The sequence below is a fragment of the Ornithodoros turicata genome, chromosome 2, assembly GCF_037126465.1.
Source record: "Ornithodoros turicata isolate Travis chromosome 2, ASM3712646v1, whole genome shotgun sequence".
NCBI classification, from domain to species: domain Eukaryota; kingdom Metazoa; phylum Arthropoda; class Arachnida; order Ixodida; family Argasidae; genus Ornithodoros; species Ornithodoros turicata.
In genome coordinates, this window is record NC_088202.1 from 65,362,962 (window position 1) to 65,387,370 (window position 24,409).

A 24,409-nucleotide genomic window follows, 5' to 3' on the forward strand; every position below is an offset into this window, starting at 1 on the left:
CTTAGTTACAGTAATGAGTTACTTGTAACAAGTTACCTCGAACAATGGCTATATACTATCAGGTGTACAGTGTTGTAAGGCATCAAGCAATAGCAGATGACTTACCTGTCGACCGTCGTTGATCGGGTATTGGAAGAACGAGTCGTTCAAACTCTCGAATCGTTTCTACACCCAAGAAACAAAGCAGAAATGCAGGCATCTTCCCTGGCGGCTGTGACTTTTGGATGTGTGGCACTGACATGATCCTGCCAGCCTTTTTAGACGAGGAACATCGCAATTCATAGACACAAAATGCCATGAGCCACCCAAGAGAGACGCTGGATCCAGCCGGCACTCCCGACGCGGTGTCCCCACAGCCCGCGGAGACGACTTGCGCCCCTACGTCCTCGATTACTTACCGCCGCCGCGCAGAGCATGCTGGTGGGCACAGTCAGCTTTATCAACCTATCAGCAGACGCATTTTGCCCACTTCTTGCCCGCCACAGCAAGATATTACTTCGAACCAGTCTTCTCGTGACGTCACATGTTTGTAAACAGAAAGTGGACGATTAATCGGTGGTGGTGGTGGTGGTGAAAGGGCTCGCCGTAAATAAATCGGAATGCAGCGACTGCTCCCTCAATCCTCCAATCAGAAGCCTTGCCGTCCGGCGCGCCGTTTGGCTTAGCCGATCCAGGCTACCACTGACTTCTAGGTATACAAGGTTTGGGAGCGTCTTTCGTCGGCTATTTGCCTACCCCACGTGACTCTCCAACTCCTTCCTCCCTTCCTTCTCTTGGACGCGCGCTTTTCAAATGTCGCCGACATCGTAGTGACACTCGTGACTGGTCGTGACAGAATATTGTCCCCTCCGACTCTGTTATATGCGGTACCAGTGGAACATTTGGCAGCGTGTCCGCCCACTGACCTCAAGGTTGTAGGTTCGAGCCCGGCGGAGAACACCTGTAGTTTAGTGGCAGGATACAAGTTGCGTAAGACAGGCTGTCCCCTCGAGGGAAGTTCAATAGCGTGCGTCATGTGCTGAGATTTCTGCGCATGTGAAATAACCCTCAGACGCATAAAACTAACCCATTGATCGACGACCGTGGTCGCTTATGGTAATAGTTGGTGGTAATAAAAATGGTAATCGTTGACGTAAAGCCACGAATTATCATTATTATTTATTTATTTATTGCATTTACTAAACTGCGACGTCTCACTGTCGTGAGACCGATGACCAGATGCGTAAGTGGTGACTTGTGCCATGCGAAATAACTTTGTTTGTTATGACCCGTTATATAATGTAACTTAATATTAGTTAATAACGAATCAACTTTAGTGAAGTCAAGTAAAATGAGTGGTTTAGCAAACTTTATTGTAAAATTTATCAACGCTACTTAGTTATGTTACTCCAAGGGTGCTATGCAATCCATAAACACTATATAACTGCACTCTTTATAGTAAATTAATCCAATACAGTAGTACAATGTGAGGAAACGCAATACCTGAATGCGGTTACAGCTAATTGCAGTCCGTACAAAACGAACGAAAATTACAGTAGCAATTAAACAATTATAAGGTCAATAATTACCCGCAGCGAGTTCCATTGTTTCATCTATACCCGAGCACGAAAACACTACAACCAGTGGAGATCTATCGAAGACCGCCACAGGTAATTAATCTCACTGGCCATTTCCATAAATGCAAACTTTATTTAGATATTTTCAATTAAAAATTCAAATTAAGAAGGTGGAACATTTTAAATTATGCTACTACTTGTTAGTCGCCAGGAATCTGTATCACATAAATGTGGCATGTTTTCAACAAAAGCACATCACAATAATAACATATATGATATATGTTAGCCGGGGTCATGGTGTTTGCAAAGTATAAAGCGTGTTGAGACAATTGATACCAGAGTCACTTCTTTTCTGTTTTTCTTTTTTCTACAAGGAATAGCAAGTCGACTTCTGTCAGGCTGATCTTTCCTTTCTGCTTGCCTTTTTTTTTTTTTTCGTAATAAACATATCCCCCCCCCCCTAGAGTCACTGCGAAATATGTAGGTGGTTGATTTACCCCTTTTCACTAACATGGAAGAGAGGACAAACTGTCACATCAAACTCCTCAATCATCATAAAATAAAGTTGCAGTCGCATGTAACGAAAGCCACCAGTTGTCCCTCGCAGGAACCTTCCAGGAACCTCAAATTTGAAAACTGTCAATAATCGCCCAGAAAACAAATTCATGGGAACCAATCAGTAAGTACTAGCCACCGGATGTCGTCGTGACGTTAAATTTGTGATGTCTGATGACGTATAAAGCATGCAACGCTTCACTTTATACCGTAAAGGAACCCGCGAGTTTTGTACCTCTGGCTGCAGCGCCTAATACCACCCTCGTCGTTGCCACACCAATTCTGCGCATGCGCATTCTCTATGGTTTTGGACAAAGATGCTGGTATGGCATTCTTTTGGGAGTGCTGTTTTTCCCGCTCATCCAACGTGGCGGTGCGCCCTGCGGGCTGAACGGCTCCGTGCTATCGTTGGATTTTTCTACTGGTTTGCGAGGTGGACGTTAGGCAGTAACACAGAGAGATATCGGATTTGAAACACTATATTCATTCAGCTTGTTCATACATATGCTAATAGGATGTCAGTACTTTGCTCGAAATCACTGCACAGCTGTGGCAAAAAGTATAATTACATAGTCAACCGTCACATCACCAGCTTCCTTCGTGCAGCAGCTTCGTTCCAGATCATCAGTAGGAGCTAGGAACGCTTTGTAGCTTGATTTCCAGTGTCATGAATCTTGGCTTTCAGGCGTTTTCCTATATTTGCCAATTTAGTTCCTTATTGTTGCAATGTGATTTTCCGTACGTGTGCTGTACACACGCTTCCGGGAAAGGACGTTAGGTGTGCTGCTCCTCGGTGAACGTGAAAATAATCGGTCCTATCATTGGTTGTCGTTTATATTCAGTCTATTTTCTCGATATTCTATGTATTACTCAGTCCTGCTGGGGACAAAAAAAAACACACAAAAAAAAACAATTGACATGCACGCTGGAGTAAAGTTTTGTTCGCTGCTTGTTTTATTATGGATGAGACAGTGCATGGGTCCTGTCCCATGTGAATCCTGCAATTCCAGTTTCTTCACATGTAATTAACTCCACAGAAACACAAGTATTGTTACCAGTGCATTTCTTGCTTGGCGTATCCTAAGTCTGTGACATCTGTACATTACAAAATGGCACAACAGTTCACACACACCCTTCCCCTCCCCCCGCAAAAAGAGGCACGTTATCCCATATCTCGTCGCACCGGTCAGAATTTTTCTACAATTTATTACTTTTAAAAGTACAGGTTGATACAAAGCGCACACTGACGTACCCGCTTCCACTGCTCCCAGCTTCCACTCCAACGGCTCAAAGCACGCGCGCAAAGTTTCGGGTTGCTTGCCGGTGAGTGAATGTGACCACGTGATACACATATTCTAAATTGACGAAAACGAGTTGACTCACAGGAACATAGCCTGACACTTTGTTCAGTTTTTGTAGAATATATACACACCAAGTTCGGTTTTGTTTTTGCGATGAAGACGTCTTGTGAAGTGATGGCGGCCTAATCGATACTACCGTGGCGACGCACTTGTCGTAGGCGCGAAGCTCTTCCTAGTGTCCCGCGCTTGGTATGCCATGAGCTGAAGACACATGTCACCTGCATCATTTGCAAGCTTAGAGATGTTTGGACGCGTCACCGCCACAACGTTTATTTGGCAGGAAAGGGAACAAAAGTGTCGGTGTAGTTTGAGCCACACTGGTATATTGTTGTGTGCTTCCAACGCGCTCGCAGGTAGCAACCAATATTTTAGCTACTTTCCTTGCTGCAGCAGTCATTTAATTAATCAATCAGCCACTACATGTTCTACCGGAATATCGAGTGCGGTAGGAGATAATTCCACCATGTGTGTTCTAGAGCCCATGAAAATAAAACGCTACGCTGTTACATTGCATGTGACGTTACATGGTACGACTATATGACAATGCATTAGGCAATTTCTAAATGACTCTCCGCGAGACAGAGAAAAATTATCGTGATAATCGTCTTGACCAGAAAGAACCTCGATATATCTACATATGTACCTCTACGGCGCCGTCTGCAACTTCAATAACTTCGGGAATGACTACAACCAGTTACTGACGCACAGTGGTTAGGAGCATCGCTCTCTACGCCGGGACTGGAAGGTGACACGGGTTCGAATCCCCGCACCGGCTGTGTGTCTGAGGTTTTCCCTGGGTTTTCTTGCAGACCTTCCAGATGAATGTCGGCATAGTTCCCCTGAAGCCGGCCCAGGACTCATACTAACTGCTCCTTGTCCTCCACTCCTTCCTGCTGTCTTATCACCATCTGTCCATGTATGTACACCGCTCATAGTCGCAGTTGCTTTGCGGCGCCAGCACGGTTTTAAAAATACAAAAGAATGACTACATTAAATATATTCCGATCACAAAAAAATTCGTCCCTCGAATTGCATAGGGTTTTCCTGAAACGTCTTTGTTCGTTTAATGTGTTAATACCATGTAATGAATTCTCTGTTTCTCCCATCAATAGTGGTACACACTCGACACCGATGGCTGCAGTCTTCACTGATGCATTCTAGCTATGTCTGTTCAGATGGCGACAACTCATACCACACTCAACTCATACCACACTAACTTCCACACTCAACTCATTCCAAGACAACTTATACCGGGACAACTCCTGGGCATGAGTTGTTTTGGTATGAGTTGAGTGTGATATGAGTTCTCTGGTATGAGTTGTCTTGCTGTGAGTTGTCATGGTATGCACTGAGTGGTCACCGTGTGAGTGCAGAGATGGAAGATCTTGAAATCCGTACAGGATAATGAGAGCTCATTCTTTCATTATGTATTCATTACGCAGTGTCTGTTTCGGCGTTTCATGCTGAGAAAATGTTCCAACGTCACTATATATGCGTGAGATGCTGGACGAGGTGTTCTAGAGGAAAATTACCGTCACCCATCTCATAAGCACACTACATTTCTGCACCACACTTACGGAGCACGTTATGACGACTTCCAGCTCTTGCTTTTAGACAGCGCATCTCGCTGCCCACGGTAAAATCCAATCGAGAGCAATGCCAAGAACGCGGTGATGTGGTAGACGACGTACCTGATGATGACTAATATGGAGTTGAAATCACTTGAGATGGTGACGCGTAAGAGGCAACATCGCAGTCTTTTCTGAAGATAGGTCCATGCCTGTCTGAAGACGGAAGTACACTACGCGGTCAAGCGTAGTCTGAAGGCGAACAACAACAACTACATGAATGACGATGGATGAGGATGACGATGGGATGAGGGATGGGATGGGATGAGGATCAGGATAAGATGACCATGGGATGAAGGCGATGATGTAAGGCACACCACTGCTTTGCCGATGACCTTATGCAGATGTCATCCGCGTAAAGACTATTAAATACCCATCGGGGAAAGAGACCGGGCAGTGCAGCCGTGACAACATTGAATAGTTAAGGAGTGAGGACGCTCCCCTATGGTGAACCGACTGATAATGCTCGTATTGCCTTCTGCTGTTCGCTTGAAGACTGACCAACCATTAAGAAATCGGCAATCCAGCGAAGAGCACTGGCACTGGCGTTAAGTTGAAATTGTACAGGTCGTGAAGGACATGGTTGGGAGCTCTTCGTACATTATACGCCCTCTTTATGAAAGAAAAAAAAGAAAGAAAAGCTGCCACTGCTTCAGTCTGCTGTGACCGGATCGCTGGAGTTTCCTCTTTGTGGTAAGTAAGTGGGTGGTAATTCATGATTTTCATGAAAAATTTGGGCGGTGGCAGCACAACTTTCGCAAAAATTTGTGCTGCACACTAAATTCTTTCGACTTTCCTTTCTCCCCCTGTAGAAAGTTTTCGAAAGTTTTTAGAGACTATGGTAGAAGGACGTTAATCGCGAGAACGATTTTTTTAATAAGGCAGACGACTCACAACCCCGCTTGTAAAATCTTTCAACAAGCAACTCGTATACGACGCATATTTATGTATGTGGCGAGCTTGTCATGAAATCGAGCAACATTTTCACCAATGCATTGAAGATAAAACACTAGCACGTGGTAAAAGTAACGTTCACGTCTTAGGAGTCCAGGTGAAAAAGAAAAATTATCACGTTTTAATACATTTTCTTTTCGCACCTCATTTATCACGAGCCACTCACTGCTTTTGTGTCACAACCATCCGAAGTCCCTACTCACTATGTTATAAAACTGGTAATTAAACGGCCTATAAAAATCCCTCAACCTTTCCACCAGTTCGGGATGGACTGCAGGGTGAACCCTTCCTTTCGACACGTTCAAACAGTGCGCCTTTTTCGAATGTCCTCTCCTCTTGAAGCAGGGAAATCCTTTCGTGGCATTCATGACAAATTGTTCCACTCCAATCAGCCTCTTGAGTCCCAAGAAGTCTTGAACCGCATTCACCTCTCCCACGGGGTCTGTCACCAACCGTTCTCCACTTACAACGTGGATGTTCTCGCGTTTGAAATAACGCAACCATCGTGTAAAATGGACCGCATAAAGGCCGATTCGGACTAGTGTCTTTCTTGGGTCCACCACAAACTGCGTGTCTGGACCACCACTTGATGTGTTTGTGAAGAGCATTTCGAAGAAGGACAAGCGCTGTCCTTTGGACGTCGCCTGGGCGTAGTCCGATAGGGCTCGAATCACTGGGTCTCGTACGACTAGCAGCAACTTCGTGTTTATCAACGTAATTCTTATTCGCTGAGGGACATCACGAGCGACGAAGTAGCTTGGGGTTTTCTCAATGGTTAGATGGTGCTGTCGGCTCAAGGGCATCTGGCACCTGGAATGTAAAAAAAAAAAAAGTGAGTTTCAGTTATTTTTTTTATTTTTTATTTATGTATATGGCTGTTCGAAACACTGGAGCACAAGAGGGTCACGAGGGCCACTCAGAGAGCAGCTAGTTGTGCATTTAGCTTAGCTATATCTACGTATGCATTGATTGATCTCTTTGCAACAGTACATCTGGAATATATCTACAACGGAGAAATGAGTTAATACATCAAGACCATCACCGTACCCTACAAGGAACAAGAATGAAACTTGACAAAGTATGCACTAGGTGTTAGAGAGACACAAATTCGTGCTGTATCTTCCAGAACAGGGAAAGTCAATTAGGTACGATATTGGACTTCGTGCAGGGACTGGAGTAACTGCTGAAAATTTTAATTGTTCAGCGGTAATAAAAAAAACACGATATTTTGAATAGAGATAATAGCCGATTTCTGCGGAATCTTCGAATCGAACAAAGCAGAGCAATATCACAAGGTGTTAATGTGTAACCATCCATGACACAGAATGCGAATGGAGATGTCATCAAAAAATGTTGGGACACTGCACAATCGGCGTCGGAAGTTTCGGCCACACGTGGGACGAACACAGTCATGCTGTTAAGCCTGGGGAAGTTTCGACGTCCGCCCACATAATTTGTATCAGGATTGAACAGTGTGCAGGGAACATCAACGTTCCAATTAAAGAGGGGACTACACGTAAGGCGCCGCGAAATCGTACACGTCATATGCCGACTCGTCCAGGAAATAATTACCGGAAAGAGATACCCACACCCAAAATAATTGGTGCAGTGCCTTTGAGGTGTTTCGCGTCCTCTGTGGCACGAAGTGCTGCCCTGTGGGGGCGCATAAAAGCGCTTTGTTAAATCATTGGCTGGGGTTATACGCTTTCTCCTGATGATATGATATTCAGCGCCAAATCACACTCTTAAAAATGAACTTCACCGCATAGCACGCTCCTAGCCAACCATCATCTCGAATGATATTGTTATCTGCCCTGATTTGTTGAAAACGGGAGGCGTACGCCTTTTCTGTGACGATTATGAACAGCGTAAGTGTCACAGAAAAGGCGTACACCTCCCGTTTTCAACAAATCAGGGCAGATAACGATATCATTCGAGATGATGGTTGGCTAGGAGCGTGCTATGCGGTGAAGTTCATTTTTAAGAGTGCAGGTGTCTGTGAATTAGGGGCGAGAGGTGAATTGACGACTGACTGTCTTGGCTGCCAAGATGAGCGCAGCCTCTTGCCTGAAACGATCGAAACAGGTGAACAGACCACTCGCACTACTGTCGGCGGCAGGTGTTCGATGAAGTTAGCATGAACGTATCTGGCAGTATCGCAGGTCAAAGTGTGTGTAATTCGGCAGGCCTAACAACGCCAGGCTCTGATGCTGGGATGAGTTATAGTGCTTGAAAGCCACTGAAAACTTGTAGTTGAAAACGTCCAAGAGGAACGGGCTGCCTTTATGGACACGGCAGCACAGAATGCATGAAATCACGGAAAGCGGAATTTTCTTGATATCCAAAGAATTCTATGCGTTTGACATTTTTTACGTAGAATGTACGTCTTTCCGATCATTGCAGCTGACACCTCTCCAACGCGGAGAGGGCCTCTAAGTTCCTTATGCGATCATGATATTCTGCATGCTTGGTTCAGCAATTATTCTCTGTGCGATCATTGTGAGATAACTGCTTCGCTTGGTTACAAATATGCTTGCTCGTGGGCTACCAATAGAGGACCAATGAGATCTCTGCGCGAACCGAGCGACGAGGGTCTACCGTCACGTTCAAACATGAAGCGGCATATCCTGCGCCGAAGTTGTACTTTATAATATATTCTAAGTGCATTTAATGTGAAAAGAAAGCCTTTGTCAAAGGTAATCATGACACGAAGAAATTCTGCATAAAACGTTTGAAACACTATGATCAGGAGTGATTACACTATCATTCTGTGTAATATGCTTGGTCTCATCCATGATGAAGGCCTGCACACCAGGAAGGCGACAACAAAAACGCGGGACACACTATACGTTGGTTTCGGCGAAATATCACCGGGCGTGGCCATGAAGCCCCCACACTGCCGTATTGGCGATCGGGTGACGTCAAGCAAGATGGCTGCTCTCCAGGAACCTGCCGTATAGTCACCCTTTCATACGTCACCGCACAGCACGTTGTCCGCCAACCATTGCCACGAATGCAACAATTGCGAAGTTCTGTTCTGAGAGTGTACGGCACGGATCAAATGCGGAGGCGGTTGTCGTGCGACACGCTGTTCAGACACATGCGTTCTTGATATGATGGGAAACGCTTATGTTTGACCAATCACGCCTCCACTCCACCACGCCTCCATTCCACAGACAGCCATGAACGGGCAACAGTGATGTGGTCGGCGAAACTTTGAGTTGTATTGAAGCGTATCTGGGGCATACGGAGCAATCAGAGCTTGTTGTTTTGCCAACGTGGTTTCAACGGATGCAGCCATGTTGGAAAAGCAACGGCGACGGCACAGCATTGACGCGATTGCGCGGTGCGCCTTCGCTCATTGGTCAGCTGCATAGCCGGAAGTAACCCGTACCGCATGGAGCTTTCTGTTCGCCGTGCTTCGTTGCCATAACAACCGTGCCGCACCGCATCCGTAACGCGCATGAAAACGCAACAGTGTGAACCAGGCTTGTGGTGTCCTCCGTGCCCGCAATGTCGATGGTTGTTCCGCTACGTGGATATAATATTGGGGCAGGACTGTTCAGCACTTTCTTCACACACTCTTAAGAATGAACTTCACCGCATAGCACGTTCCTAGCCAACCATCGTCTCGAATGATATCGTTATTTGCCCTGATTCGTTGAAAACGGGAGGCGTACGCCTTTTCTGTGACAATTATGAACAGCATAAGTGTCACAAAAAAGGCGTACGCCTCTCGGTTTCAACAAATCAGGGCAGATAACGATATCATTCCAGATAATGGTTGGCTAGGAGCGTGCTATGCGGTGAAGTTCATTTTTAAGAGTGCACGTACCTGCATTGGTAGTGCCGTTATCTTCTCATCAGAGAATATGTAGGACGACTTCACCAATTTCCTGGCCATATTTTACCTCTAAGTTCTCTAAGTTTCTCTACTACGTCTGATCTTCGTGCGGTGTGTTGCGGAAGTGGTTCAGACTATGTGGTCTGTCGCAAAGGAGGCTCGCTTGCCATAGACCGAAGCGGAAACGGAAGTATATGGAGTAAGAAGTACAGATGAAACCTCATACCGTCGAAAATGTACGACCTCCACCAGTCCTCCACTTAAGCCATAATGCTTCCCTTCAGTGCAGTTTTGTGGCACGTGTCGTGTTTCCTGCAACGGCACGCGCTTGTGGTTTCCGGTAGAACAACTCAATAGTCCCGAGTTGTTGTGAGAAACAGTGGTCTCCTTCATTATGTGACCCAAAGAGGAGATTCTTCGACCAGCAGATCTTAGTACGGAAAGCGAATTCATTCTGAATGACTGCTGTTCTGAACGTGGTATGCGCTGAACTTCTCTTTCTGGAGTGCAGTGTGTTTTAGAGTTCTAGCAAAAAATACGTCATGCTTCTATGGCGATTATGTAAGGCGTCGTCTGGCGACCTCGTATTGTGTCGCCGCCATAACAAGGATATGGGGAATGTATTTTTCCCTCATCCTCTTTTTCTTAAATTAAGCAACATTATTATCGTCTTGGTGAGACACTTAACCCCATCGTACATAGGTGGTAGTAGCTCTGTTCCTTCGTTTGCTACCACCCGGTCCCTGGATTCTCCACATTTTGAGTTTACTAATTTTTATCACTTTCGACCTTGTTGCACAAAATTGCACGAACATTTTTGGTGACTCTAAATGTTAGTTTCGCTCTTCTTCGCCGTCTCACGTAGATATGCTCAAGATATACAATGTGCTGGGTGATGTGTTTCGCTTAACAAACAGGATTGCGAAGCCCAGTGAATCAATATTAAACGAAAACGAAGCGGACTGTATTTCGAGAGCCACAGGGAACGTACCGCTACAGTTGATGAGAATTATACCAGACAACAGGGACAAGTTTCGACGGATACGATTGGGGTTCTATAGTGTACTTTGGCCGAATAAATTGCAAACGGGTGAGAAAAAAAGAAAAAGAAGAGGATGTTAGAATCACGCATAGAGTTGGTAACAGATTTACACGTAAGGTGAGTCCACCGACACTTGTGTGGCTGCACGCTGCACGTGCCGCAGGGTAGGACTTGAGATAATTTCGAACATGACAACCAGTGATTTGTTGAATGGGAGTATATAGGGTCGCATGATGTCGATCTGTTTCATGTACCGCGTACGCATTCGTTGTGTGCAGCAATTCGCAGATGTTCCTTACACCAGGAAAGAAAATTACTATACTCTATAGGGTGCCTCAATACTAGCCACCACTGCACGGGGGGAGCTATAGTATATTGTCAAACAAAGAACGTCAATCTCTGATGCGAAAATATATTCTGATTACATTTAAATATAGACTAACTTCTTTCAAACGTAGCATACGATATACTATATACAGGGTGTCCCAGCTAAATGCGAACATATCTTTTAAATATATATATATATATATCACTTTTTCCGAGATGAAATCAATTGCAATATGCATATGATGAAGGGCACTCTTTAGAAGGGCATTAGCAAACTCCTAAGGAAATGTCTTTATTAACATTCAATTATTAACTTTTTAATTATAAAAGCTACGAGGTTGTCCCAGTGAGAACATCTGGTCCCTTCGGTTACCTGATACCGGAGCCGTTCTCAGAACAAAAATCCGTTCGATAGATCGTCCGCAAAAAATTCGTGAGCGAACACCTTTTTTTTTCTTCATTATTTTGTTCATTGCGCATCTTCGGAGACGCGTCTTTCCATCGCCCCCAATGTGAGAGGATGAAAGTGCACACTATCACCTTCTATGTCATGGAAAAAGATTAAAAGAAAACAGAATATGCAACCCAAGATAAGGGCAGTTCCGATAGAGTCACCCGACACATTTGTTTTTGTTTTGTTACCGCAAGTTAAAGCTCATCTTCGACGCATCAGGCAGCACTGTGCCCCTTCACCCTCGCACATTGAGGGTGAAAGAATGAAGGGTGAAGGAATGTTCCTTCACGAATTTTTTTGCGGACGATCTATCAAACGGATTTTTGTTCTGAAAACGCGGCTCTGGTATCAGGTGACCGAAGGGACCAGATGTTCTCATTGGCACAACTTCGTAGCTTTTATAATTCAAAAGTTAATAATTGAACGTTAATAAAGACATTGCTTGAGGAGTTTGCTAATGCCCTCCTAAAGAGTGCCCTTCATCATATGCATATTGCAATTGATTTCATCTCGGAAAAAGTGATATATATATTTTAAAAATATATGTTCGCATTTAGCTGGGACACACTGCATATACGATATACTATATGATATATTATACTATACTATACTATAGCAAGTATTATATGTTGTCTACTGGTGGTTAAAAATATGGAAAAAAGGAGGCACCCGCAATGTCGCCGGAATGTTTCCCGAAGAAGCGACTATTGCAAAATCTTGTGCTCTATTGACACTGTCCTGTCGGCTTGTTAGCGTTCTACTCACATCGTCAAAGTTCTATGAGGAAACGCTACCACGAGCAAAACAACTTCCGACAGACAATTAAGCACTTGATGTTTTCTTTGTCTGCTCTGTGTAATGTGCCTTTTCAGCGCATTTAGTGTGCATATGGTGTGCTCTCCGTGACAGAAATGGATTCACAAGAAACGTGCGGGTTTCATGCCTATCACGCACTTCCGTGCGGTATGCGAGCCTGATAAGAAGATATGTACAGCCAGTCAACGTGAAGAATACTGGTGAACTTTTCACCGTCTTTTTCTTGTACTAAATCCAACACAACTACTGTTGACCCAGCAGGACGATGCATCAAAGAGATATACGCTCCATAAAACGGCGCTAACAGCTGCACAATAATCCAGGATCTCCACTATGTACGGGACATGCACGTGCCATAGGCGCACATCCGGGAGGTCCCATTGCAAAATGTTTGCTTTTCCCCTATTAATGGCCTTCCGTCACCTGAGTGGTATGTCCTAAAAAGGGGCAGCACATGCACACTGGTGAAAACAAGAAGTCGTGGCGCGTGGCGGTTTCCGAGAAGAAGCACAATGACATCGCTTGTCCTGCTGTCCCGTTGAGCTGCCGGCGCTTGCAAAGAGACGCCACCGGTGGAATGTTGGGAACGAGAGACATTTTCTTTGCCAGACGTCGTCCCTTGACTGTGTGGTTCACTCGCCCCAGGAGATGGTATTTAGAGTAGAATAGCTCGGCAAGCACGCAAATGTTTAGGAAATGATGCGTCACATCATGTGTGGTATCGGAGGGTCGGCCGTCTTTGGCACAAAGGAAGTGGAAACAAGACATCTTAAGTAGACGACTGACGACACTTAAATAGTGTAGTCGAAGTTACTCACTCTTAGGGGTAACTTTGTATTTTACAAATACTTTTAAAAGCCAATGTATAGTATCCAAATCAAATACTTTGTGGAGGTAACTTGTACTCATCCCTTAAGCTACCCCTAAGATACGTCCTTTCAGCTTTCTTTTCTTTCTTTCTTTTTTTCGAGAGAGAGACGCAAGCAGGTTGTACAAAAGATAACTTTCGTTAGTTTTGGTTGAGCGCTACGCCACTTGCATATGCTATAAAGGAGCAGCTGATTAATGCAACGGATGTAGTTTAACAAAGTGTCTACCAACCTGGAAAACCAGGACAACAGGGAATTTTGGTGTGACCGGAAAAGTCAGGGGATTGTCAGGGAATTTGACAAAAAGGCAGTTGAAGCCAGGAAAAATCGCGCGCAACCGCCGTCATAATGCGCAGTGAATCGCGAGTGCTGATGAGTGGTTGAGCAGCCACACCGCAGCAACATTGCCGCGTGTAGCAGTTCGCCAATACAAGCTCACAGGCAGAAAAGTAGGGCACTCTTAGTAATTTCTCAATAAATGATCTGTTTTATGAAGGATCTATATCAAAATGTAGTACAGCAAGTTCCCTTTTGTTTGGATCAGGGAATTCGGTTTGAATTGTCAGTGGAAACCTGGAAATGTCAGGGAATTTGAAGGCTACAGTTTACTAGACACCCTGTTTAAGATGGCTTGCGCGGTGGTGTTCGTTTTTTGTGGCTCTTCCCTCTCCTCTGAGCACAGCATCGGTATCCGCACAAGCGATATTAGCGAGTTTTACTAGATACTACAATGGTGTTCACGATAGCGTATCCGAAAACATACAATAAGCCACTGGTCATGTTTCTTCGAAGCGAGTGACATCATTGCTGACCTTCGATTTGATAACCTCCTTTATAGTGTCGTTTTCGTAGACTTCTTCCGATGTCCTAAAAATCTCTATTATCGGAAGAGACGTCCCCGGAGGAGAGCGAGGGGGATATCAGGAGGAGAGGAGGAGCGAGCACGAAGGGAATATCGTGAGGAAACGAGAGTATCCGATCGGGTATCTGGCTTTATCATCACTTTGGTTCTATTTGTTTGACAATGAATCTTGAAAATACCGAGTTGGTTTTCTGAGTATTTAGTGTTCTACTCAAACAGTTTTCGAGTTACGAATATATAGTATTCCATTCAGTTAATTTAGTGAGAGTACCATGCAAAAAAGTAACTTAAATAATTTTGGCGGGTATCTTCTATAAGTATGCATTGCGCTTATCTACGAAAAATCGAACATGTGATAAGCCCCTTGCAGAAGCGCGAAATGCCGTTATGGTTGGTTCCGCGCCTATCATCATCATCATATACTGTTGCGAAAAGAGTACGGGAACATATACTATATCCCTACGAAAAAGAAGCAATGCCTGAAGAAAGACACAAGGTAAAGACGTTGCTGGAATACTTTACCCATTACTTTATACTATACATTACCAGCGTTCCTTCTTTCATGATTCGTCGTAATTCCAATGTCTTTCTACACTTCTGATTCAGTTTTATCTTAAAAAACGTTATACTTGCACAATCTAAACGTTGACTGGACAGTATGATATAGTCGCGGTTTCGTTCACTCGGTAAGCTTAAAACACTGCCCACTAAATCCATTTCGTGAACGACAATTCCAGCCATGGTGCTATACAACATTGATGAGTCCTTGGCCCTCGCTATTTTTTTCTTTTTTGTTCAGGTTATTCTCGCAAACACCGTACACAATGCTGTGTTGTGTTTATTCTTCTTTTTCCTTTTGTGTGTTCGTCCAGATTGCTGACGGCTCCCTGTGGCAAATGCATTGTCAGTTCGTCTGGGGAAAGATTCGCTCCGCTTTGGCAGCCGTTTCAAAATAATAAAGCGATGTCACGCTGGTCTGCAATATACCGACAGATGGTGCGGAAAAGCGTAGCCTCCGGATCGGGGCCAAGTTTTACCAACAGTTACCGCGGGAAAGAAGGAGGTATTAAACGGGGCATTTGAAACGGTTAGTCTAGCCAAGGTCTAGTGCTGAGGCACCGAAGTTTATACGATCCATACTGTAGATTACGCATTTCAACATTTGCCTCCGTTTAGAATAAAGGCGTAGAATTTTGTTTCAATTTGATTTAATTAAAATCAAGTTAACTTAATTGACGAGGAGGTATTAACCTAATTTTTAGATCAATTATCAACTAATTAATTATGCACTCGTTAAGTCAATTATTTAGTACAATAAATTTTATTACCATGATTTAATTAATTTAACCCTACGTCAAACCGTAACGCCCAAACGTTACGTGAACTTTCCCAAGTCTCAGCCACATGGGTGCCTCATACAGGGGTCGAGCAATGGTGCCAAAGAGAAGACTTTACATCCCAAATCAGCGAGACGCCGTCTGATAGTGTCGCAAAGAGCGATGTATCGTTGGCAGTTCGAGTGGACAAATCCGACAGTTCGGAGAGCTTAGCCGGTGCATCATGAATAAAGGTGGCGGGGTTTGTGCACCGTTAAGACGTATGTGTCGTCGGATCGATTCTTCTCGTCGAAATAAGTGTCGTGTGGCGACGAAGTCAATCGTCGTGTCGATGAATTGCACAAATGTGTTTGCTTGAACGGCGTCCTGTGTAAATTGACGAGTAACACTAACGACGTATCGGGTAACGTAGCTCCATTCATGCAGGCTGTCGTATTGCAGAAATAAATACTAAATCAAGAACGCAAGATATGCAAGAGATGTGCGTGAGTCTTTGCGTGAGTACCCTCGCACACCTCTTGTAGCGGCGTAGTAATTGGCTGCCTGCAACCATAATATGGTTGGTTCGTTGAATGTGGCGCAGTCTGTCTGCCGACGTGGCGGTACATTTCTCGGGGAGATCGTAAGTACTGGATTGACTTCATGGGAAACTGCAGCGATGCCCGATAGCGTGTGAGCAAGGTTCCTCAGTGTTTCTGATTTCGTTATCATTTTTTGTTATGGCCACTGTTTTTCTTTTTCTTTTTCTGTCACTATTTATTGTCTTGAGTGTTGGAAACATCAACAATGACTTTCAATCTAGTTTATCCACCTTTTGTTGTCTAAGAACTTGTTGTCATGTCTCCGCTGTTGAATTTCTCGCACGTGTTTTCATGGGATCCTTTCAACACCGGAGGCTAGTTTCCCAGTTTTCATCGACGCATCAGGAATTTCTCGGTGGTCTCTAAACGTAGGCGCGATGCTCAATAGTCAGGAGAGACGCCCTGCTATAAAACGCAGAGTCCTGTTCAGAGCTTGTCACCGTTTTTTTGCCCACTTCCGTGACACAGAAGGAACCCCACTTTTTGCAACCATCACTCCCTTTCATCCTCCCCGCATAAAATATGTCCCCATCCACTCTAATAAGCGCCAATAAAAATAATAATAAAGCAACGAGGTCCCCTGTTTACCGCGACAGTGCTCGACGACGACAAAACACCTTTTATTGCCAAGAATAACAATCGGCTTTGAAGTCGCGCCGACGACAATGCGACCGTGGAGGAGGGGGTTCGGGTGGGGGGAGGGGAGACTTCGTTTTGTACCATTTAGAGGACGGGAGGGGGTGGAAGCTACTCGAGAACCGACTTGCGGTTCAGGAACAGATGTTATCGTGCTCTCTGCGACACCAGACCGCCCCTCTCTGCGGGAAGGTACAGGAAGGGGGTGTTCCGATCAGCCTACTTTCATAACTATGGTGCGTAGATCCTGAGCCCTGGTGGTGGGGGAATTGCAGAAGGTTTTCTGCTTTTCGTTGTACCGCATGGTTTCAGTAGAGCAGGATATAGAATAAAACGTAATCCATAGTTACACTGCTACCGTGTGGTTCATCGAGAGTGGATGGGAATAAACTAAGTGTGAATTCTGCTGCATATGTTACGATGAGGGACGGTATAGCTGCGACATCGAGACGCTGAATAAATCGGCTCTACATTTTGGTGACCTTTACACGTGCAAAGAGAGTTATCTTGCACGGGAAGGCGAACGGGGAGACGTTTCTGGATTTCGACTAACTACACACAGGCAACAATGACCACGTTGAACATCTCGTCTTTGAAACACTCGTGTGCTAACCATCTCGTGTGTAAAATTCTGTAAAGAGTCGACAAGTTACATAATCGGGAGCATTAATCACTTGATATGATGTCTACTTGACATCTTTTTGTCGCCCCTCCCGCAACACATTTGAAATTAATATCATACGCAATTTGGAGTGGTAACTTGTAACTGCAACATGTTACCTTTTCCTTCCAGCAAATAGCTGTACGTAGTGACGGGTCAGTTCTGGGAAAGTAGGTACTACTTAACGGTGGCAGTAGCCGTAAAATGTAACTGTAGCTGTGTTAGTCACAGGGCGCCATGTATTTCAAGCACTATAGTATTCAAACTTTGGAACGTTAAAGCGGGGAAGTGTGGACACGAGCTGAACTGGATCGTTAATGCTAAGTGGTCTCAATAGCCGCAAGCAAGCCGTCGTTTCTGGCTGACTTTTCCTGCCAAAAGAAGTAAATCCCGTACAGCCTCTGCGTATACTGACACATTGAAAAACAACTACTTGACCGCGTAATCGTAAAGCACATGTGGTGGAATTTGCGTTCGAACAGTGCAAGTGCTAAATCAAAGTTTTGAAGAGTGGCATTTACTCGACTTTTGTTTCTCAATTTAAAAGGTATAGGTAACCGAGTTCCTGTTCGAAGTCAGGAACGGCATGACATGTCATCACAGTGTATTTTATTTTCTACCGATGAAATTTTGATGAGAAAAGATTTGGAGATTTACGTCTGAACGAGCACACTGTTAAAACAGAGGTGGTGGTGGTGAAAGGGCTCGCCGTTGTCAGCCTCACAGAGGTGGGCAACGTCACGACTGACGGGGAATGTGCGTCCTGGGCCGGCTTCTAAGGAAACTGTGCCGACATATGTCTCAAAGCGTCTGAGGAAAACCCCTGAAAAACCCCAGACAGCACAGCCGGCACCGGGATTCGAACCCGGGTACCTCCAAGTCGAATGTTAAAACAGAACTTCACGACATAGCACGCTGCTAGCCAACCACCATTCCGAATGATATCATTCTGTGCCCTGATTTGTTCAAAAATAGGGGGAGGCGCCCATCTGGCACATGCATAATGTGTCCCAGATATGCGCCTCCTCCCATTTTCAACACATCTGCACTCTTATAAATGAACTTCACCGCATAGCACGCTCCTAGCCAACCATGATCTCGAGTGATATCGTTATCCGTGCCCTGATTTGTTAAAAACGGGAGGCGTACGCCTTTTCTGTGACAATTATGAACAGCATAAGTGTCACAAAAAAGGCGTACGCCTCCCGTTTTCAACAAATCAGGGCAGATAACGATATCATTCGAGATGACGGTTGACTAGGGGCGTGCTATGCGGTGAAGTTCATTTTTAAGAGTGTAGACACATAATGATATCATTCGGAGTGATGGTTGCTATAGGAGCCTGCTATGCTATGTGGTGACGTTCTGTTTTAATAGTGCAGTTTCATGTTAACCCTGCAGTTGCTGCGTTTCGTGCATACTATTATATGTTTAATCTTATTTCGTCTTGTCCTATAGGTACACGGACGTCTCGGTACACTGACGATTCGGTGCACGGACATCTCGATGCGAGCATCTCGGTACAAGAACGTGTCGCGTAAGGAAAATGTTTGCACGCCACACTGTAAGAAAAATGTCCGTAATTTTACTTCACGTGACTGCTAAGTCTGTTGCCGGCATATGTGCCGTAACTAGGGTTGTCAATCACGAGCCATTTTTGCAGTCCCGGGATTTCGGGATTTTTTGCTGTCAATCCCGGGATCCCGGGACGGGATTTCGGGATTGTGACGAGTTCTGAATGTGCTTCGAAGTAAATTTTCCTTGCCACGGGCCAGAATTATCTAACCCGCATCCGACCCGTACCCGCCGATTCAAATTCGCTCCCAACACGCATCCCGCGTCCGGTTACAAATTCAGACTCGCATCCGCCCGCAACCCTCATCAGTTTAATATCCCTGGCATATAATATCCATGGCATATATATGGCAGTTTAATATCCCTGTAATAGGAGTGGCTTTCTTTTCGCTTATGGGAACTGTGCAGTGGGCACTCCCAACGTTTTTTCTTTTCGTTTCTTTTTTCTTTTTTGCAATAACTACATTACGGCAGATATGCCGGTGTAAAATTAGATTCTCTTTCTTCCTCCCCCCCCTCTTTTTTTTACAGTGCGTCGCCATGAGAACTTAGAAGTCCCAGGTTTCGTGATACCCAACTGTAAAAGGGGATGTGTGTTAGAATTTTCGCGACAGCAGGTTCGAGGCTGAGACTGCGGGCCTATAGACATATAGATATACGACCAACTCCCAATTTTCAGACTCTATTAAATCAAGTATAATATCGTCTCTGCTCAAGGATCGGGTCGATTGGGATCGCCACTGAGGTTCAGGCAAGCTCTCAAGTAAATACTTCTGACACTAGCAGCATGTTGGAAAGATAGCGAGGTGTGGTACGTGGAGAACAGTCCTTCTGTCACACCTATATCTGCACTAAACTGATAGAAACTTGCTGCCTTGTCTGAGCAGGAAGACCTCACTCCTCTTCCTTAGAACAATATACCACCAAAAACTGATAGTGGTGATAGTGGTGACGAAAACCAGCTTGCTGTTGTTGGCCTCACTTATGTGGGCAGCGTTACGAGTGTAGCCAGGATAGTGAGATTAGATGATGTGATAACAGATGAAGGAATGATGATGGCCAAAAGTTAAGATCTCGGGCAGTCACTACAAGAATTGGTGAGAAGTTCGAGCAGTACTCATAGTCTTTGAGCGTGGCCAGATTCCTGGGGAAAGCAGACGATGCTGCGAATTTTGGAGAGTCTTTCCGTGAAAGAGCCTCTGGGATGTAGGACATCATCCGCTGTCCAATTCCTGCAATGGCCAAGGTATTTCTCCCGCACCACAGCATATGCACAGCAATGAAGCAGGACGTGTTCGATAGTTTCGATTTGCTGGAGAGTGTATGCTTACTGAAAGAGCTTCTTGTTCGCACCCCGAAGAGCAGGGTTTGTGTACTGCGGGAAAGTCATTTCAACGGGAGATCAAGTCGATGATTTTCCGGGATGTCCCGGATCCCGGAGTGCTGTGTAAGAACTATCTCATTGATAACAAATTTTCTGTCGCTGTCTCCCCGTAGTTGGCAAACTGGGGTTAATGCTGTTGTGTGCAGCAGACGCTAGTTGGTCCACTTTTTCGTTGCCACCGATGCCGACGTGGGAGGGGCCATAACGGCGGAGAACGACCCATCACATCATCATCCCATTTATGTGTCTGCGTGTGTGTGGGAGGGGATCCATTGCAGGGAGATGTCTCCCTTAAGTTGGGCACATGGAGTTCTGATACACCGGGCTAGAATGCTACTGCATGTGAGGTTCATCGCCATATGGAGAGTGCTTCGCGAGTCCATGAGGATGACAGCCTTGGTGATTCCCTTGACTTGCACCGCAGCTGCTACATGTAATATTGCTAGAAACTCAGTCGTCGTGGAGCATATTAGTGATCCAACTGATTTTCCCTGCCATGCCACATTTAAGGATGGTATATAAAAAGGAGAAGTATCGCTCCTACACTCGGCGTCAACGGAGCCGTCTGTGAACACCAGAGTGTGTGCGTGAAAAGTGTCACCAATTAGGACCTCAGCAGCTGCCTTGGCTTCCAGTGATCTGGATTTGCCCTTCGTTCATAGCCCTGGAATGTGCAACGAGATACTGGGCACTACTTCACGCCATGGAGTAGCAGGTCGTGAGGTACATTCGTCGTACGATAGGGGAAATCGGCGTGCGACCTAGCCAGGCGGCCTAGGGACGTGGTGGGGTTGCCTTGAAGACCGATGAGGGGTTGCTTCTTGCCCAGAAGTGTTGCGTTGTCTATGAACTGGAGCCCTCTGAGTTTTGAACGGATGCTGACGGGCTTTTCTCTTGACTCCAGATCGGTATAGGTAATGCTGCAGAAGATGGATAGACCAAGCGCTGTTCGTATACCGGCCCGATGGAACTGTAAAAACTGACCGTCATCGCATAGCACGCTCTGCGCGAACCGTTGCCACGAGTGATAGGGTTATCTCTTCTGATTCGAAGAGAGAGGGGGAGAGGCGGGCGTACGCCTTTTTGTGTCAATTTGGATATATGATAATTGACACGAAAAGGTGTACGCCTTCCCCTCTCCTCGAATCAGAATGCGATAACCCTATCACCCGTGGCAATGGTTGGCGCAGAGCGTGCTATGCGGTGCAGTTCTGTTTTTAGGGCCCCAGATCTAGCTTACACGGCCGGTTACTTAATGCAGTTCCACGTCAGGTTTCTTGATCAGACTGGATAATTTTGCGTACTGTGACGATCCAGGCGTTGAACAAAACGGTTTAACCAACTTTTCCTTGTCTTCAGTGGTAGCAAAAGTGTGGACCCTTCAAGCTGTCACAAAAGTTACAGAAAAACGCTGACTGCTATTTAGATCATCCAATCCTGTTCCGTATATTCAGAATAAAAACTGGTCTCAATCAGTTGCCGTTACATATTTCACAATTCAGATTCGCCGATTTTCAGTGCACAAAGGAAGGACACGTCGAAAAATAAACCGAACGACACTGAATAAGAACTCAAAAAAAAAAAAAAAGGCACGGAAAAGCATACGTCTAAACACCGAAAAAACTGCAGTTATAATTAGAATTAATTTCCTTTCACTGCAATTTATATTGCCAATGAGTGGGGGGGCACACACAACAAGCTGTGTATGTGCACAACGTGACACTGTTGACACTGCTTGATACGGCAATGACTAGTGTGACGCCCCGAATAGGAGATAATGTGAAAGAAAATACATAGTTAAGTAACATATTAGTAATATTGGACTTCAGTCGCAGAGATGAACCAGTAGAACCTATACATACATTATATGCCTCTATTTCTAAACAAAACACACAGTGAATTAGCACAGGTGTTGGTTACATATTATATGACCAAAGATTTATGATACGGTAAAAAAATCGGATAATTACATTTTCGTATTGAACTGGATTAATTAAAAGTTTTTAATAATAATGCATACAAAACATATGTCAACATATGGGAGCCTACAATTCCCAAAAAATAAACTAATTTTTCTAATTTTGTTTTTTAAGACATTTTTTTTTTTAAGACATTTTGTTTCATTTATTCTGAGTGCGCGGAGAAGCATGGCCAACTTGCTATATTTTCCTCGCTGCTCGATGTTCTTTAATGGAACTGCTGCCTTTACGAAAAACCGCAAGACCGCATCAATCAATTAGTCGAACATTTCACGCCTCTCTTCACGCCTGGCATGAATCACTTCACATCGGATGCCCCTCGATATTTAGTCGCAAGCAACTCACGAACCGAGATCAGCTATCCACCTCAGCATCCCCCTTAAAACCTGCTCATAGTATCCAATTACAAAGTATGTGAATCTCCTTTTTAAGCATGTAACCTCCGGGGGCAGAACACTTAAACCTCCTCACCTCATGGGGCGCCGTAATTGATATACTACTCCATCTCGGTTTCTGCGAAACGAAGCCGGTGGGCCCCTTGTGTCACGACAATTAGACCCCGCTATTTTCTTTACATTATTATCCTTACCGGCGGCCACGTGAGCTAGAATAGGCGTTTTTCATGCTTAGGAAGCCGACACAAACAACAGCGGTGCTGGGTTCAGGTCATTGAGGGGGTCTGAGGAAAAACAAAGCAAAACATGGCTTTAAACGCAGCTAGTTAATAATTACAGCGGCGCCGCGGTGCCGTCAGTATAACGATCTTGCAATGTTGTGTAGTTGGAGGTGTGAAACTCGTGTTCTGTCCCTGAACTTTCACGTCCGCCGTCGCTGCGACGTGCATGGAACAGGAAGTGAGCGGTATGACCGGATCGGATCTTCCGCAGCTTTGTTTTCATGTTCCATTCATTCTGAAGTGTGTGCTGCGGAGAGTATGCTTCAAATGCTTATGCATGCTTCCAGTGTCTTTACGCGACAAACACACGGCTGCGCAGACAGATGAAGATGGGAAAGCCTCATGCTAACAAATATCAGATTTGAGAATAATATTTGAAACGAAACCACAGGAGTGATGGAACGCCTGTGAGGAGGTTTTGTTCTCTAAAAAAATGAAAAAAATGAAAATCGACGTAATAAAATTGCTCGTCTTGTCGGTGTTCCTTGAACCTCGGCAGCGTCCGTCGCCGTAGGCGATGGGGCAATACAGAGGACCACTGAAAGAGCGTTAATTGGGCTCCATATAATTACCGGCTCGTCGTTGCCCCGAGGAAAGAGCTATTGCCTCGCCTGCCTGAAACACGTCGGCAGCCGCTGTTGGTGCTCTTGTGGAGTCAGATCTGTATGCTTTGACGACAAGAGAACCGTGGCAGAAGGCTGCCTTGGTATAGCTGCCAATTCCATTTATACCGCGAACTAGTCGTGTTGCGATTTATCCATCCACCTTGCGCACTTATTATCCAATCATATTCCATCTGTTTCGCGTTTAGGAGTGCTATACAGCCGTTATGAACTGGCGGCATTGCGTGCGGAACTTTCTTGCTTCGAAAGCTCAGATTTGAGCCTTCGTGTTTGTGTTTGCTCACATTCGAGCAAGTCCAAAGAGCAAAACAACATAAAAAATAAAAATAAAACAGCACATAGAACCAGCTCGTGTCCTTATCGGTCAACGAATATGTTATGAATGCAACAACTCAGGGAAAGAGGCGCTGACGGCAGGAATCGAACCTGGCGTCAGCGCCTCTTTTCCCTGAGTTGTTGCATTCGTTGATTTCCGGGTGTATGAGGCTTACATGTTTGTGTCGTCCCTAAGTGTGGTCTGCCTCGGCCAAATGTCGTTGAATATGTTATGTTTATGCAGTAATAACATTTAGGATCTGAAAGCCCGCGGTTCCCGGATTGGGAACTTTTGCGCTCAATCAGAGAACGGCTTTTACTCTTAAAACAGAACCTCACCACATAACGCTGGAGCACAACGACAGCGCTATCAC

General features: G+C 45.1%; 1 protein-coding gene across 1 annotated transcript in view; it reads right to left on the reverse strand.

Moving 5' to 3' along the window:
* Positions 1–6,152: 6,152 nt before the first annotated feature.
* The window catches only part of LOC135383644 (uncharacterized), a 28,894-nt gene continuing 10,637 nt past the window's right edge, over positions 6,153–24,409 (reverse strand). Inside the window, exon 3 of the mRNA XM_064613025.1 lies at positions 6,153–6,864. Coding sequence (XP_064469095.1) covers positions 6,231–6,864 — 634 coding nt within the window. The 3' untranslated portion in view covers positions 6,153–6,230. The remainder of the gene's footprint in view (positions 6,865–24,409) is intronic.